Below are 16,196 nucleotides of genomic sequence, written 5' to 3'. Positions count from 1 at the left end.
GTATTACGTACGTTGCTCCTCGTGATCTGTTGCTTCATCACTTTTGTTTTTTGTCTTCGTCTCCGGCGACAACACAGGAATATCCCCGTGAGGACAAGAAGAAACAGGACAATACCAACAGCTACTATCACCCACTTGTATTCTGTCCAAAAGCTCTGTCTATCGGTTCTCACTTCTAATTGGTTGCTCGGGGGACCGTTACCTCGTTTGTTAACTGCAACTATTTTCATTAAATATTTTGTCTCTTGTTTCAGATCGTTGATTACATAGTCATTCACATCTTTACCCTGTACAGGGATATTATTCCATTCTTCACCGGCGAACTCTTTGTATTGTACTTCGTAGCCCGTAACACCGTACGTTTGATGGTATTCAGGTTTATTCCAAGTAATAGAAATCTGTTCAAGTTTGACCTCCGTCTTTGTTAGATTTTGAGGTGGTGGAGGTGGAACTAGAGAACCGTTAAAAAAACGCATTATAATCAGATTTTCATTCAGATTATTCAGAAACATATGCTCTTACTGAATAACCACCTGAGTATGTATCAAAGACTCAAATGCGGAACATGGTGGTTACCTCATGTCTAATTCAGGCAAAATAGAAGTTATCAGTAGGATTCGACTCACCCAAAGGAGTAAGAGAACCGGGTTTGAACTTCAAAGTCCCAATGAAACCATTCGTCTTGGAAATCTCCTCGATTGCGGTATTGGCTACTTTCTGTCTGACATCAGTTGGCGGCTTTTCAATTGGTTTATTGACTTTTATTTCAAATATAACACGAAAAACTACTTGAACGCTGCCATTTCTGAGTGTTGTGGAACAAAAGATGAATGACCGTGGATTAGTTATGAGATAAAGAATAATGATAACACGATCAATACTCACGAGAATCCAAGTACTTGTACTTCTTTGAATCCCTCCATGTCTTTATAAATAGTTGAGATCTAAAAAAGAATAGTTGGTTTGCTGCCCATTAACTTATAAATCATTGCTTCATCCTTAAAATGCACCCATCTGTACGAGATACTTCTAATCGATTACTATTAGTTTCTCCTCTATGGTGTAATGTATATATCATGATATAAAGCATGATTTACATGGTACGATGTAGAAGTACAACTGTCACATGCCATCAGCTACGCCATTATTTACCCACATCAATTACATGTTGTAAAACAAACCTACGATTTTATTCGTTTGCTTTAGAGGACGAAATATAAGTTGTACGATTTTAAAGGTTGATTTGGTACAATGCTGATCAAACAAACAAACCTCTTTCTTGAAAGTGTTTGACAAGTTCTGGAACCGTGGTGAAGACTTGTTGTTGAGTTCTGCTGAAAACTCCATGTTTTCTACTGTGATATCCATATCGACTTCGATGGGTACTATAATATAAATATTACACTATTACAAAGCAAAATAAGTAGGAGTTGAATAATCTATTTATTTTTTGAAAAATATATGCGAACCATCAAACGTCCAAACGTTATCGATAGAAATGTTGGTACGCGCTTTTTGTTGCCTGAAAACTGCCTATGAGCCTCTTGTGTTTCGCGCAAAATTTCGTGCCCAATTTCGTGCGTACTCAGCGCGGTATTTTTTGTTCTTATTTTCTGTTATGCGCTTAATCTCATGCACACTTTATGTTTCGCGAAATTTTATCGTACGTGTGTACGCTTTGTCATGTTGGTGTTTTAGGTTCAAGAAGCAAAATCGGACAATAACACAACAGTTTCCTTACCGCTTACAACAAGAGTCATCTGTGTACTAATAGATCTTATGCTATTACTTGCAGTACACGTGTAAACGCCTGAATTCTCCGCCTGTACATTGTTGAATGTCAGTTCTGCTTCTGTTCTTTTACCGCTAGGAATAGCCCTAATACGAGTCGCTTCCATGCTCTTCCCGTCTCGGTACCAGGTAATGTCAGGTGACACGCCCCACACCTCACAGACAAGGGTTACATTTTGTCCTACAGTTACCGTGAAGTTGGTTTCAGGGTTTACGAACCATAGGTCTAATGCTAACCAAGAAAAAAGTAAAAAAATGTTAGAATAATCATCTATTCGTCCAAACAGACGCTCTAGATGTTTACTTACAGATAATAGTTAAGCGTCCAGGGAACGACACCGCTGCATTCAGTGTATTGTTCACCATACACTTGTACGTGCCCTTATCACCCACAACAAGATTACTGATGGTCAACGTAGAGTACACTCGCCCCACGCTACTCGGCTTAGTGATATTTATTCTCCCATCATGCACTATCGTCCCTTCTCCTTTCTTCCACGTGACTTCAGGCACAGGGTTCCCGTCTATCCCACACAACATCACCATTGAATCTCCTTCCCTCTTCGTCAAGTTTAGTGGATTTTGAAAGATAACTGGTGGATCTACGATGATTCAAAAGATGGTGCAAAAATATTTGTAAGTGAACAGTGACCAAGAGAAATAGAGGGACTGCTTACAGTCCAATATGGGGCACGGTAGTTCAACGATGAAAAATGTGTAATACGATAATAACTTACAGTACACTGCTAAAAAAGCAGGCGTTGACGTCCGTTCATCAACGAAGTTGTTAACCTTGCAATTGTAACTACCCTCATCTGTTCTCTTCAAGCCATTGATCGTCAGATAAACAGCCGTCCTGTTGTGTGTAGTGGGTTGAGTGACGTTCATCCTACTCGTCTCTATAGTCAATGGGATATCGTTTACAAGCCAGGTTACATTAGGAGCAGGTTTGCCTTCCACTTCACATGTAAATGTGACCGATTCTCCTTCAATCCTTTTCTCGGGTTGTGGATTCACGAATATGGTTACGCCGTCTGCAAGAATAATGTTGAACATGTCTAGGACCACTTTTACACATCAAAATAGGGATACTTGCTTGTTACTTACAGTTGACTGTCAGCAATGCTCCAGATGAGGTATCATTACCGACATCATTCACAGCCTGACAAGAATAGTAGCCCTCGTCAGTACGTTTCACATTAGTGATAGTAATTGTAGCTCTTCTTTTATTGACTGAGGATGGTAGCGTTACAGATATTCTGTTGTCATTAGCGGCTATGATTGGGTGACCATCTTTCAACCAGGTTACTTTAGATACTGGTTTGCCTTCCAAGTAACACGTAAGGGATACACTGCTTCTTTCAACTACTGTTTTATTTGTTGAAGGAACCAATATCTTTGGAGGATCTGAAGAAAAAAAAAATTATTTGATGGTTATTGAATAGAAATAAACGTTGACACCATCGTGATTAAAGAAAAGTTTAAAAGGTTTAGCACGAGGAGTAACGTATAGGACTTCTTAAGATCAAATCAAAGGTATTGTGAATAAATGTGGCGGTACACGTTTGTTAACCACTCACTGATTGACTCCCAGAAAGCAAAACACCATTAGGGGACCATTCAGTTTAAGAACTTTCATTAAGATATACACTTACAATTGACCGTCAATGCTGCAGCAGTTGAATTCTTTTCACCATAACTGTTTTTCACGTTACATCTGTAACTACCCTCATCTGTTCTCTTCAAGCCATTGATCGTCAGATAAACAACCGTCCTGTCGTGTGTAGTGGGTTGAGTGACGTTCATCCTATTGATCGATTTAGTCAATGGGTTGCCGTCTTTAAGCCAGGTTACTATGGGAGAAGGTTTGCCCTCCACTTCACATGCAAATGTGACCGAATCTCCTTCATTCTTTGACTTGGGTCGTGGATGCACGAATATCGTTACACCATCTGCAAGTAGAATGTTGAACATGTTTAGAACCTGTTTTACACATCAAAAACGGAAGATGGTTCTTTACTTACAGTCGACTGTCAGTAATGCTCCAGATGAGGTATCATTACCGACATCATTCAAAGCTTGACAAGAATAGTAGCCCTCGTCCGTACGGCTCACATTGGTAATAGTAATCGAAGCACTTGTTTTATTGACTGAGGAGGGTAGCGTTACAGATATTCTGTTGTCATTAGCAGGTATGATTGGGTGACCATCTTTCAACCAGGTTACATTAGATACTGGTTTGCCTACCAAGTAACACGTAAGGGATACATTGCTACTCTCAACTACTGTCTTACTTGTTGGAGGAACCAATATCCTTGGAGGGTCTAAAAGAAAAAAATATTAAACGAACGAAGACTTAGGTAGACGGAATATAAAAATGCAAGTTTATCTTAACAATTACTTACAGTTGACTGTTAGCAATGCTCCAGATGAGGTATCATTACCGACATCATTCCAAGCTTGACAAGAATAGTAGCCCTCGTCCGTACGGCTCACATTGGTAATAGTAATCGAAGCACTTGTTTTATTGACTGAGGAGGGTAGCGTTACAGATATTCTGTTGTCATTAGCAGCTATCGTTGGGTGAGCATCTTTCAACCAGGTTACATTAGATAACGGTTTGCCTTCCAAATAACAAGTCAGGATTGCATTGCTTCTCTCAAGTACTGTTTTACTTGTTGGAGGGAGTAAAATCTTTGGAGGGTCTGAAAGAAAGCAATATTGAGATAACGTCAAGATTTAGGTACCCAGAACATAGAAATGCAAATTTTACGATTAAGCCTTACAGCTCACTGTCAGCAATGCTCCAGATGAGGTATCATTTGCGACATCATTGACAGCCTGACAGGAATAGTAGCCCTCGTCAGTACGGCTCACATTAGTGATAGTTATCGCAGAACTTGTTTTATTGACTGAGGAGACTAGTATTACAGATATTCTTTTGTCAAAAGCGCCGGCTATGATTGGGTGACCATCTTTCAACCAGGTTACATTAGATACTGGTTTGCCTTCCAAGTAACACGTAAGGGACACATTGCTTCTCTCTACCACTGTTTTACTTGTTGGAGGAACCAATATCTTTGGAGGATCTGAGGAGAAACAAATTCTTTGATGGTTATTGAATAGAAATAAACGTTCACACCATCGTGATTAAAGAAAAGTTTAAAAGGTTTAGCACGAGGCGTAACGTATAGGACTTCTTAAGATCAAATCAAAGGTATTGTGAATAAATGTGGCGGTACACGTTTGTTAACCACTCACTGATTGACTCCCAGAAAGAAAACCACCATTAGGGTGCGATTGAGTTGAAAAACTTTCATTAAAATATACACTTACAATTGACAGTCAATGCTGCAGCAAATGAATTCTTTTCACTATAACTGTTTTTCACGTTACAGCTGTAACTACCCTCATCTGTTCTCTTCAAGCCATTGATCGTCAGATAAACAACCGTCCTGTTGTGTGTAGTGGGTTGAGTGACGTTCATCCTACTCGTCTCTAGAGTCAATGGGTTGTCGTTTATAAGCCAGGTTACATTTGGAGCAGGTTTGCCTTCCACTTCACATGTAAATGTGACAGATTCTCCTTCAATCTTGGACTTGGGTCTTGGATTCACGAATATGGTGACGCCGTCTGAAATAATAATGTTCAACATGTCTAGAACCTGTTTTACACATCAAAATAGGGATGGCTGCTTGTTACTTACAGTTGACTGTCAGCAATGCTCCAGATGAGGTATCATTTCCGACATCATTCACAGCCTGACAGGAATAGTAGCCCTCGTCCGTACGGTTCGCTTTAGTGATAGTAATTGTAGCTCTTCTTTTATTGAATGAGGAGGGTAGCGTTACAGATATTCTGTTGTCATTAGCGGCTATGATTGGGTGACCATCTTTTAACCAGGTTACATTAGATACTGGTTTGCCTTCCAAGTAACACGTAAGGGATACACTGCTTCTCTCAACTACTGTTTTACTTGTTGGAGGGAACAAAATCTTTGGAGGGTCTAAAAGAAACAAAATGTCAAAAGAACGAAGATTTAGGTAGGCAGAATGTAAAATACAAGTTTTCCATAATAATTACTTACAGTTGACTGTCAGCAATGCTCCAGATGATGTATCATTACCGACATCATTCAAAGCTTGACAGGAAAAGTAGCCCTCGTCACTACGGCTCACATTGTTAATACTAATCGAAGCACTAGTATTACTGACTGATGAGGGTGGAGATACAGATATTCTGTTGTCATTAGCAGCTATCGTTGGGTGACCATCTTTCAACCAGGTTACATTAGATACTGGTTTGCCTTCCAAATAACACGTAAGGGATACACTGCTTCTCTCTACTACTGTTTTACTTGTTGGAGGAACCAATATCTTTGGAGGATCTGAAGAGAAACAAATTCTTTGATGGTTATTGAATAGAAATGGAAAATATATCACGAAATAAACGTTCACACCATGGTGATAAACTAAGAAAAGTTTAAATGACGGTTTTTAGCACGAAGCGTAACGTATATGACTTCACAAGATCAAATCGAAGGTATTGTGAATAATTGTGCAGGCGGTACGTTTTTCTCAAGCGCTCATTAATTGATTCTTAAAAAGCAAAACACCATTAGGGGACCATTCAGTTTAAGAACTTTCATTAAGATATACACTTACAATTGACCGTCAATGCTGCAGCAGTTGAATTCTTTTCACCATAACTGTTTTTCACGTTACATCTGTAACTACCCTCATCTGTTCTCTTCAGGTCATTGATCGTCAGATAAACAACCGTCCTGTCGTGTGTAGTGGGTTGAGTGACGTTCATCCTATTGATCGATTTAGTCAATGGGTTGCCGTCTTTAAGCCAGGTTACTATGGGAGAAGGTTTGCCCTCCACTTCACATGCAAATGTGACCGAATCTCCTTCATTCTTTGACTTGGGTCGTGGATCCACGAATATCGTTACACCATCTGCAAGTAGAATGTTGAACATGTTTAGAACCTGTTTTACACATCCAAAACGGAAGATTGTTCTTTACTTACAGTCAACTGTCAGTAATGCTGCTGACGAGGTATCATTACCGACATCATTCACAGCCTGACAAGAATAGTATCCTTCGTCAGTACGGTTCACATTGGTGATAGTAATCGAAGCAGTTGTATTACTGTCTGAGGAGGGTAGCGTTACAGATATTCTGTTGTCATTAGCGGCTATGATTGGGTGACCATCTTTCAACCAGGTTACGTTAGATACTGGTTTGCCTTCCAAGTAACACGTAAGGGACACACTGCTTCTCTCTACCACTGTTTTATTTGTTGGAGGAACCAATATTTTTGGAGGATCTGAAGAGAAACAATACAATACAATACAATACAATTTTATTTGCTCATACAAGAAAATTTACATGAAATGTGAAAAACAACTATAGAAAACAACTAAGAAAATAAAGAATAGATAATTGTCAAAAGAACATAATTCAGAGCCTGGGGTCTAAATTAACCATAAGGTTTTCGAGTTAGACCCCAGCAATTTAAAATTTAACATTGGAGTAAACTGAAGAAGAACCAAGTACATAAAAAATAATTACAATTTAACTGAACAATAAAACTGTTAATCCACAATTAGAGTAATGACATGTATGGTATATATTAACATATATGAAGAAAGAAATAGAATATTTAGAAAAAGGAAAATCTAAGGAAGAACTAAATTTTTATCTGTAATTGGTCGGCAAGTAAAGAACTTTTTAATTTTTTCGCAAACGAAAATACATTAACATTTTTTAAGTGGTTAGGAATTTGTTCCCAGAGTTCAATCGCCATATTAGCCGTCATTTGCTTGCCTATATTGGTACGCACTTGTGATTTATGCAAGTTTTGCTTTGCTGCGTACCTGGTATTATAAGGATGGATATCTTTTGCATATTTGAAAAAAGAGGAAAGTGTCTCTGGGAGCTTACCTTTGTGCCATAAATGAGTAAATTTTAAAGCATGAAGACGATAAATATTATTTACTGTGAGAAGCTCCAAGAGATTTAGCAAGGGAAGAGCGCTTTCGGTGTTTTCGCCAAAAGATACAGCAAAGAACATTATTCTTACAACTATATTCTGTTTGACTTGCACTTTCTTAATGTGCGTTTTATAAGCGCTTCCCCAGGCCAATATTGCATATGATATGTAGGGATAAACAAGGTTGTAATAAATTTGTTTCAGTTGATGAATGGAGAGATAATGCCGTAATTTTGATATCACTCCAATATTTCGTGAAATTTTTGAGCAGACATAAGAAATATGGTATCTCCATGATATGCAGTCATCAATTATGACTCCTAAATATTTTATGTGGTCTTTTCTTTGTAAAGAATTGCTTGAACCATCTCTGTTTTGAAATTTCAGATCAATTACCGCGTCTTTCTTTTTACTTGATTTCACGATCATGAAATTTGTTTTTGTATAATTAATTGATAGTTTATTTGCGTCACACCATGTCTTAACTTTTTGGAGCTCAGAGTTCATTAGTTTTTCAAGTTCCCTTAAGTCATAGTGCGAGGCAAAGACATTCGTGTCATCAGCAAATATTCTAAATTTCAGAGTATCAGAGCAGTTTGGCAAATCATTAACATATAATAAAAACAAGAGAGGTCCAAGAGAGCTACCCTGAGGAATTCCACAATTCATCGTTTGTTTTGAGGATACGTTGTTACCAAAAGCAACATATTGTTGCCTATTTGTTAAATAACTGGTAAACCAATTTAGCGCAATACCTCTGACTCCATATAGTTCTAACTTTTCTACTAGAATTTTGTGATTAACAGTATCAAAGGCCTTTGAAAAATCTAAAAATGCACCACAAGTATACATTTTATTGTCTATTGCTTTCCTTAGGTTGTCCGCTATTTCAGTAATGGCTAGTGAAGTTGAGTGGCCTTTTCGAAATCCAAACTGAAACTCGAATAAAAAATTGTGTTTTTCAATGTAATTGATCAGCTGTTTGTAGACGAGCTTTTCGAAAATTTGAGTAAAAGCTGATAAAGTTGAAATTGGGCGATAATTAGCTGGATCCATGGCATCTCCTCCTTTGGCGACAGGTGTTACCTTAGAAATTTTAAGAACATCGGGAACAATACCTTGAAGCAGGGATTGATTAAATATTATTGTTAATGCTTCACTAAGGTGGTTGCTCGATATTCTTATGCACTTTTGCGGAACACCAATGCATGATTTGTTCAATTTCAGGTTTAGAATTTCATCGTGTACCTCATTTGAAAGTATCCCACGAAACATGAAGCTACTTGGATTCGATGTTTTTATGTATTGGCTTGGATTGACATCAACCTCCGGTATTTTCCCAGCAAGATCTTGGCCAACATTTATAAAATATGAATTTAACTGATGACAAATGCTAGCTTTATCAGTATGACATTTATTGTTATGAATGATCTTTTCGATACTTGTTACTGACGATGCTTTTTTCCTTTCGATAATCATACCAATGAGCTTCCATGTAGTTTTTAAGTTTTCTTTGTTTAAATCAAACTGTGCTCTAAAGTAATTTGTTTTAGCAGCTTCTTTGATTTTATTTAATCTATTGTTATACGTTTTATAATACTTAATTTTTTCCGGGTCATTACTTAAGAAGTGTGTTTTAAAGAGCTTTTGTTTTTTCTTAATTGAGTTAAGTACAGCAGCGGTAATCCATGGTCTTTTCAATTGTCTTCTTTTTTGCTTAGTTACCTTCCGTATTGGAGCGTGACAATCAGATATCTTCTGAAGCGTTTCAACAAGTCTATTCATACTTTCGTTAACATCATTTGTAATAAGGCTTTTAAAATCAACATTTTTTATGTCTTTCAAGAAAGCATCATTATCAAAGTTCGAATAATCTCTATAATACTTATTTTCGCCTGTCACAGGGAGCCTGTTTGATACTGTACAAAATACCGGAAGGTGATCGGTAATATCAGCTAAACAAATTCCTGCTTTCAATATTTTATGAGGTACATTCGTATAAATGTGATCTATTAAAGTTGAGGTATGATCCGTGATTCTTGTTGCTTTAGTAATAAGAGGAAAAAATCCAAGGTTCAACAACATATCAAGAAACTCGGATGTTTGATTATCGACATTATATTTCAAGAAGCTGATATTTATATTTCCTAAAATAAATACCTCATACCCCTTATTGTTAAATTTTTCCAATTGGTCCTTCATAGTTTCACTAAAAAGCTCACGGTCACCAGAGGGATGCCTATAGATACAACCAATCATAATGTTTTTTTCTTTCTTACGCATAATTTCAATCCAGCATGACTCGACGTCAATTGTTGATAATTCAAGGTCTTTTCTTCGGACAAATTCCAATTGATTAGACAAATAAAGGCCAACACCTCCAGCCGAAGTTTTGGAATTTGTATTCAAGAATTCGTATCCTGGTATGCTAATATTTAGCCGACTATTTTCGTTAAGTTTCGTTTCAGAAATAGCTATAACATCTGGAACCTCTTTTGTTATAGAAAGAATATCATGCAGCATAGATATATTTTTAGATAGACTGCGTATATTGCAATGTATCATGGAGAATCCATTCTTCCTGCTGGTCTCAGTGAAAAAATTTCCCATTTGTTTAATGGTATAATATTTAGATTCGATATTACTCCCATAATCCTGAAATCCTGGATCTTTATCTGGGCTTTCAATTACATCTTGGAAAAGATCTTTTGAGTCTAGCAAAGTGGCAGAGGAATGATAAATCCATGCCCCAGTTGCTTTAAGAAACTCTTCTAAGCCTAAACCGTAGAAAGGCAATTCAGAAAGAAAGTTATCCGCCGTTGGCATTAAGTGATCTTAAATTAAATTAAACCTGTTATATAAACCTTTAAGCACATAATAAAGAAAGAATATTAACAGTTATAGTACCTTATACTCTTACTTGACTCGATATTGGAATTTTAATAAAAGTTCACAGCATATGTACGGTGCCCATCGGCGTTCAAGCTTGAAGGATAGCAACTGTATATTTCTATTCATATCGTGATTCAAAGTTTTCAAAGTCTTCTTCGGTGTCAAAACTGTACGTTGGAGTTCCCTCTGCTTGCTTTAGAAATATTCTTCCATTCCAGGTCCAGATAAATTTCCAGTGCAAACGTTTTTTCAGCTTATTCACATCGCCAAAAAGCTTTTTCTTGTACGGGGTTAAAGATTCGGATATGAATACACGATGGTCAGAAGTTAATTGAAGATCTGGTAGATCTTTGATCTTCTTATTTGCAAGGTTCTTGCGCTTCGAATAGAAATTATTCCTAACATCTCTTCGAGTGAATTTGACGATGATTTTTGGGGGCGCATCTTTGTTATAGGAAGGTAAAGGATGTGCGATAGAAATATCTTCTTGTGTGATAGGCACACCAATGGCTTTACCAACCGATCCGGCAATGGCTCCAGCAGTACAATCCCTCGTTGCTTCAATCCCAGATATTTCTAGGCAATCCCTTCTTAGGTACTGGGCTAGCTCTTCTATTTGATTCTTTGCTTCTGAGGCAGATTTTTCGACATTTTCCATTTGAAGCCTCATATACTTGATACTCGAACTGTGAGTAGAGATTTTCTCGTTCACAGATTTGACTTGAGTAAGTAACTCATCGTATTTTGCCGATAGAAATTTAACAGTTTTGTTCATTTCATCGAAGGTTTCCTTCAAGTTTTCTAATGTAGAATGAATTGGCGATAGTTCAATCTTCAGTAACTCCTTTATCTCTTCCAAAGATGCCATAATGGCCACTTAGCGTCGTTTTTTAGGAGGAACGTGTTAAACACGTCCATCCACCATTACGACATATGCTAATCGCCAAACAAATTCTTTGATGGTTATTGAATAGAAATAAACGTTCACACCATCGTGATTAAAGAAAAGTTTAAAAGGTTTAGCACGAGGCGTAACGTATAGGACTTCTTTAGATCAAATCGAAGGTATTGTGAATAAATGTGGCGGTACACGTTTGTTAACTACTCACTGATTGACTACCAGAAAGCAAAACACCATTAGGGTACGCATCGCCAACTATTCCCGCTATGCGCCGCTCGCCAAGTCAGCGGATATCATGTATAAAATAAAAACCACAGGAAGCCCAAGCTCTCTCAGGCCCGGACTTAGAGAAACAAAACCTTTTGCTACGGTATTCCTGTGCTTTAATAGGCATCCTATTACAAACGATGGCAAACGAGAGCTGAGGATTCAAGCTTTATTTTGGTACCAAACACGCCGTATTTTGCGAATAATTTTCAAGGTTTTTGCTTCACAAAGTGCCTGTTCTTGAAGCTGGATCTCACAAATATTCGTCTCAAATCGGAGCTTTTTGAAAGTAAAAAACGAAAAGTATAAATTCGTTCAATCGACCACAGATTCGACATCAGTAATTTAGAATGTGTGTATTTTAAGGATCGACTCCGGCAAATGAGGTAACTAGTTCTGATTTTGAGAAATCCTGTTTATAATATTTGACCTTTTTTTTCTTTCTTGCAATTTAATAAAGCACTTATGGCAAGAAGGCTGTTAAAATCTAACTATCGAGACGAAAAGGTTTTTCCAAACAAATTAAAGTATGTTTGGTAAAAATCAAATGCTTTAATGTTATATATTGTTCTTCTACCCCGGTAAGTGCAAAACTGTTTACACAGAAATTTATAAATCCAAAACTATCTTGACTCTCTATACATTTCTTTGTAAAATCTGACTTAACTCGCTTAACACTTTCAAACGACACCGCTGCATTTGTACGCGGGCGCATGACCGGAATAGTTGGCGATGATTCAGTCGAAAAACTTTCATTAAAATATTCACTTACAATTGACAGTCAGTTCTGCAGCAGTTGAATTTGTTTCGCCATAACTGTTTTTCACGTTACATCTGTAACTACCCTCATCTGTTCTCTTCAGGTCATTGATCGTCAGATAAACAACCGTCCTGTCGTGTGTAGTGGGTTGAGTGACGTTCATCCTATTGATCGCTATAGTCAATGGGTTGCCGTCTTTAATCCAGGTTACTATGGGAGAAGGTTTGCCTTCCACTTCACATGCAAATGTGACCGAATCTCCTTCATTCTTTGACTTGGGTCGTGGATCCACGAATATCGTTACACCATCTGCAAGTAGAATGTTGAACATGTTTAGAACCTGTTTTACACATCCAAAACGGAAGATTGTTCTTTACTTACAGTCAACTGTCAGTAATGCTGCTGACGAGGTATCATTACCGACATCATTCACAGCCTGACAAGAATAGTATCCTTCGTCAGTACGGTTCACATTGGTGATAGTAATCGAAGCACTTGTTTTATTGACTGAGGAGGTTGGAGACACAGATATTTTATTACCATTAGGAGCTATCGTTGGGTGACCATCTTTCAACCAGGTTACATTAGATACTGGTTTGCCTTCCAAGTAACACGTAAGGGATACATTGCTACTCTCAACTACTGTCTTACTTGTTGGAGGAACCAATACCCTTGGAGGGTCTAAAAGAGAAAAATATTAAAAGAACGAAGACTTAGGTAGACGGAACATAAAAATGCAAGTTTTCCTTAACAATTACTTACAGTTGACTGTTAGCAATGCTCCAGATGAGGTATCATTACCGACATCATTCCAAGCTTGACAGGAATAGTAGCCCTCGTCCGTGCGGCTCACATTGGTAATAGTAATCGAAGCACTTGTTTTATTGACTGAGGAGGGTGGAGACACAGATATTTTATTACCATTAGCAGCTATCGTTGGGTGACCATCTTTCAACCAGGTTACATTAGATAACGGTTTGCCTTCTAAATAACACGTCAGGATTACATTGCTTCTCTCAAGTACTGTTTTACTTGTTGGAGGGAGTAAAATCTTTGGAGGGTCTGAAAGAAAGCAATATCGAGATAACGTCAAGATTTAGGTACCCAGAACATAAAAATGCAAATTTTACGAATGAATACTTACAGTTGACTGTCAGCAATGCTCCAGATGAGGTATCATTTGCGACATCATTCAAAGCCTGACAAGAATAGTAGCCCTCGTCCGTACGGCTCACATTAGTGATAGTCATCTTAGATCTTGTTTTATTGACTGAGGAGGGTAGCGTTACAGATATTCTGTTGTCATTAGCGGCTATGATTGGGTGACCATCTTTCAACCAGGTTACATTAGATACTGGTTTGCCTTCCAAGTAACACGTAAGGGACACACTGCTTCTCTCTACCACTGTTTTATTTGTTGGAGGAACCAATATCTTAGGAGGATCTGAAGAGAAACAAATTCTTCAATGGTTATTGAATAGAAATAAACGTTCACACCATCGTGATTAACTAAGAAATGTTTAAATGCCGGTTTAGCACAAGGCGTAACGTATAGGACTTCTGAAGATCAAATCGAAGGTATTGTGAATAAATGTGGCGGTACACGTTTGTTAACCACTCACTGATTGACTCCCAGAAAGAAAAACACCATTAGGGTGCGATTCAGTCGAAAAACTTTCATTAAAATATTCACTTACAATTGACAGTCAATGCTGCAGCAGTTGAATTCTGTTCACCATAAATGTTTTTCACGTTACAGCTGTAACTACCCTCATCTGTTCTCTTCAAGCCATTGATCGTCAGATAAACAAACGTCCTGTCGTGTGTAGTGGGTTGAGTGACGTTCATCCTACTCGTCTCTATAATCAATGGGTTGTCGTTTACAATCCAGGTTACGTTAGGAGCAGGTTTGCCCTCTACTTCACATGTAAATGTGACTGAATCTCCTTCATTTTTTGACTTGGGTTGTGGATTCACGAATATGGTTACGACGTCTGCAAGAATAATGTTGAACATGTCTAGAACCTGTTTTACACATCAAAATAGAGATGTCTGCTTGTTACTTACAGTTGACTGTCAGTAATGCTGAAGATGAAGTATCATTTCCGACATCATTCACAGCCTGACAGGAATAGTAGCCCTCGTCAGTACGGTTCGATTTAGTAATAGTCATCGTAGATCTTGTTATATTGACTGAGGAGGGTAGCGTTACAGATATTCTGTTGTCATTAGCAGGTATGATTGGGTGACCATCTATAAGCCAGGTTACATTAGATACTGGTTTGCCTTCCAAGTAACACGTAAGGGATACATTGCTACTCTCAACTACTGTCTTACTTGTTGGAGGAACCAATACCCTTGGAGGGTCTAAAAGAAAAAAATATAAAAACAACGAAGACTTAGGTAGACGGAACATAAAAATGCAAGTTTTCCTTAACAATTACTTACAGTTGACTGTTAGCAATGCTCCAGATGAGGTATCATTACCGACATCATTCCAAGCTTGACAGGAATAGTAGCCCTCGTCCGTGCGGCTCACATTGGTAATAGTAATCGAAGCACTTGTTTTATTGACTGAGGAGGTTGGAGACACAGATATTTTATTACCATTAGCAGCTATCGTTGGGTGACCATCTTTCAACCAGGTTACATTAGATAACGGTTTGCCTTCTAAATAACACGTCAGGATTACATTGCTTCTCTCAAGTACTGTTTTACTTGTTGGAGGGAACAAAATCTTTGGAGGGTCTAAAAGAAAGCAATATTGAGATAACGTCAAGATTTAGGTACCCAGAACATAAAAATGCAAATTTTACGAATGAATACTTACAGTTGACTGTCAGCAATGCTCCAGATGAGGTATCATTACCGACATCATTCCAAGCTTGACAGGAATAGTAGCCCTCGTCCGTGCGGCTCACATTAGTGATAGTAATCGAAGCACTTGTTTTATTGACTGAGGAGGTTGGAGACACAGATATTTTATTACCATTAGGAGCTATCGTTGGGTGACCATCTTTCAACCAGGTTACATTAGATAACGGTTTGCCTTCTAAATAACACGTCAGGATTACATTGCTTCTCTCAGGTACTGTTTTACTTGTTGGAGAGAACAAAATCTTTGGAGGGTCTAAAAGAAAGCAATATTGAGATAACGTCAAGATTTAGGTACCCAGAACATAAAAATGCAAATTTTACGAATGAATACTTACAGTTGACTGTCAGCAATGCTCCAGATGAAGTATCATTTGCGACATCATTCAAAGCCTGACAAGAATAGTAGCCCTCGTCAGTACGGCTCACATTAGTGATAGTCATCGTAGATCTTGTTTTATTGACTGAGGAGCGTAGCGTTACAGATATTCTGTTGTCATTAGCAGGTATGATTGGGTGACAATCTATAAGCCAGGTTACATTAGATACTGGTTTGCCTTCCAAGTAACACGTAAGGGATACATTGCTACTCTCAACTACTGTCTTACTTGTTGGAGGAACCAATACCCTTGGAGGGTCTAAAAGAGAAAAATATTAAAAGAACGAAGACTTAGGTAGACGGAACATAAAAATGCAAGTTTTCCTTAACAAT

General features: G+C 37.9%; 1 protein-coding gene across 2 annotated transcripts in view; it reads right to left on the bottom strand.

Moving 5' to 3' along the window:
- LOC116287949 (hemicentin-1) overlaps nt 1-16,196 on the bottom strand; it is a 34,410-nt gene that overhangs the window by 3,242 nt on the left and 14,972 nt on the right. The window contains exons 19-43 of one of the 2 annotated variants that reach the window (XM_089030384.1): nt 15,823-16,122; nt 15,441-15,740; nt 15,059-15,358; nt 14,875-14,977; nt 13,755-13,951; nt 13,373-13,672; nt 12,992-13,291; nt 12,623-12,919; nt 6,825-7,124; nt 6,456-6,752; nt 5,879-6,178; nt 5,498-5,797; nt 5,128-5,424; nt 4,578-4,880; nt 4,197-4,496; nt 3,816-4,115; nt 3,447-3,743; nt 2,899-3,198; nt 2,529-2,825; nt 2,100-2,393; nt 1,742-2,023; nt 1,273-1,385; nt 886-944; nt 627-805; nt 12-451 (exon numbers count right to left, since the gene is read on the bottom strand). In XM_089030384.1, coding sequence (XP_088886510.1) covers nt 12-451; nt 627-805; nt 886-944; nt 1,273-1,385; nt 1,742-2,023; nt 2,100-2,393; nt 2,529-2,825; nt 2,899-3,198; nt 3,447-3,743; nt 3,816-4,115; nt 4,197-4,496; nt 4,578-4,880; nt 5,128-5,424; nt 5,498-5,797; nt 5,879-6,178; nt 6,456-6,752; nt 6,825-7,124; nt 12,623-12,919; nt 12,992-13,291; nt 13,373-13,672; nt 13,755-13,951; nt 14,875-14,977; nt 15,059-15,358; nt 15,441-15,740; nt 15,823-16,122 — 6,755 coding nt within the window. The remainder of the gene's footprint in view (nt 1-11; nt 452-626; nt 806-885; nt 945-1,272; nt 1,386-1,741; nt 2,024-2,099; nt 2,394-2,528; nt 2,826-2,898; nt 3,199-3,446; nt 3,744-3,815; nt 4,116-4,196; nt 4,497-4,577; nt 4,881-5,127; nt 5,425-5,497; nt 5,798-5,878; nt 6,179-6,455; nt 6,753-6,824; nt 7,125-12,622; nt 12,920-12,991; nt 13,292-13,372; nt 13,673-13,754; nt 13,952-14,874; nt 14,978-15,058; nt 15,359-15,440; nt 15,741-15,822; nt 16,123-16,196) is intronic. The other variant, XM_089030385.1, reaches the window with a different exon arrangement.

This window comes from Actinia tenebrosa, unplaced genomic scaffold (assembly GCF_029948245.1).
Source record: "Actinia tenebrosa isolate PJP-AT-01 unplaced genomic scaffold, QUT_ActTen_1.0 PGA_scaffold15__27_contigs__length_11533743, whole genome shotgun sequence".
Taxonomy (NCBI): Eukaryota; Metazoa; Cnidaria; class Anthozoa; order Actiniaria; family Actiniidae; genus Actinia; species Actinia tenebrosa.
This window is presented reverse-complemented; position numbering and strand designations above follow the sequence as displayed.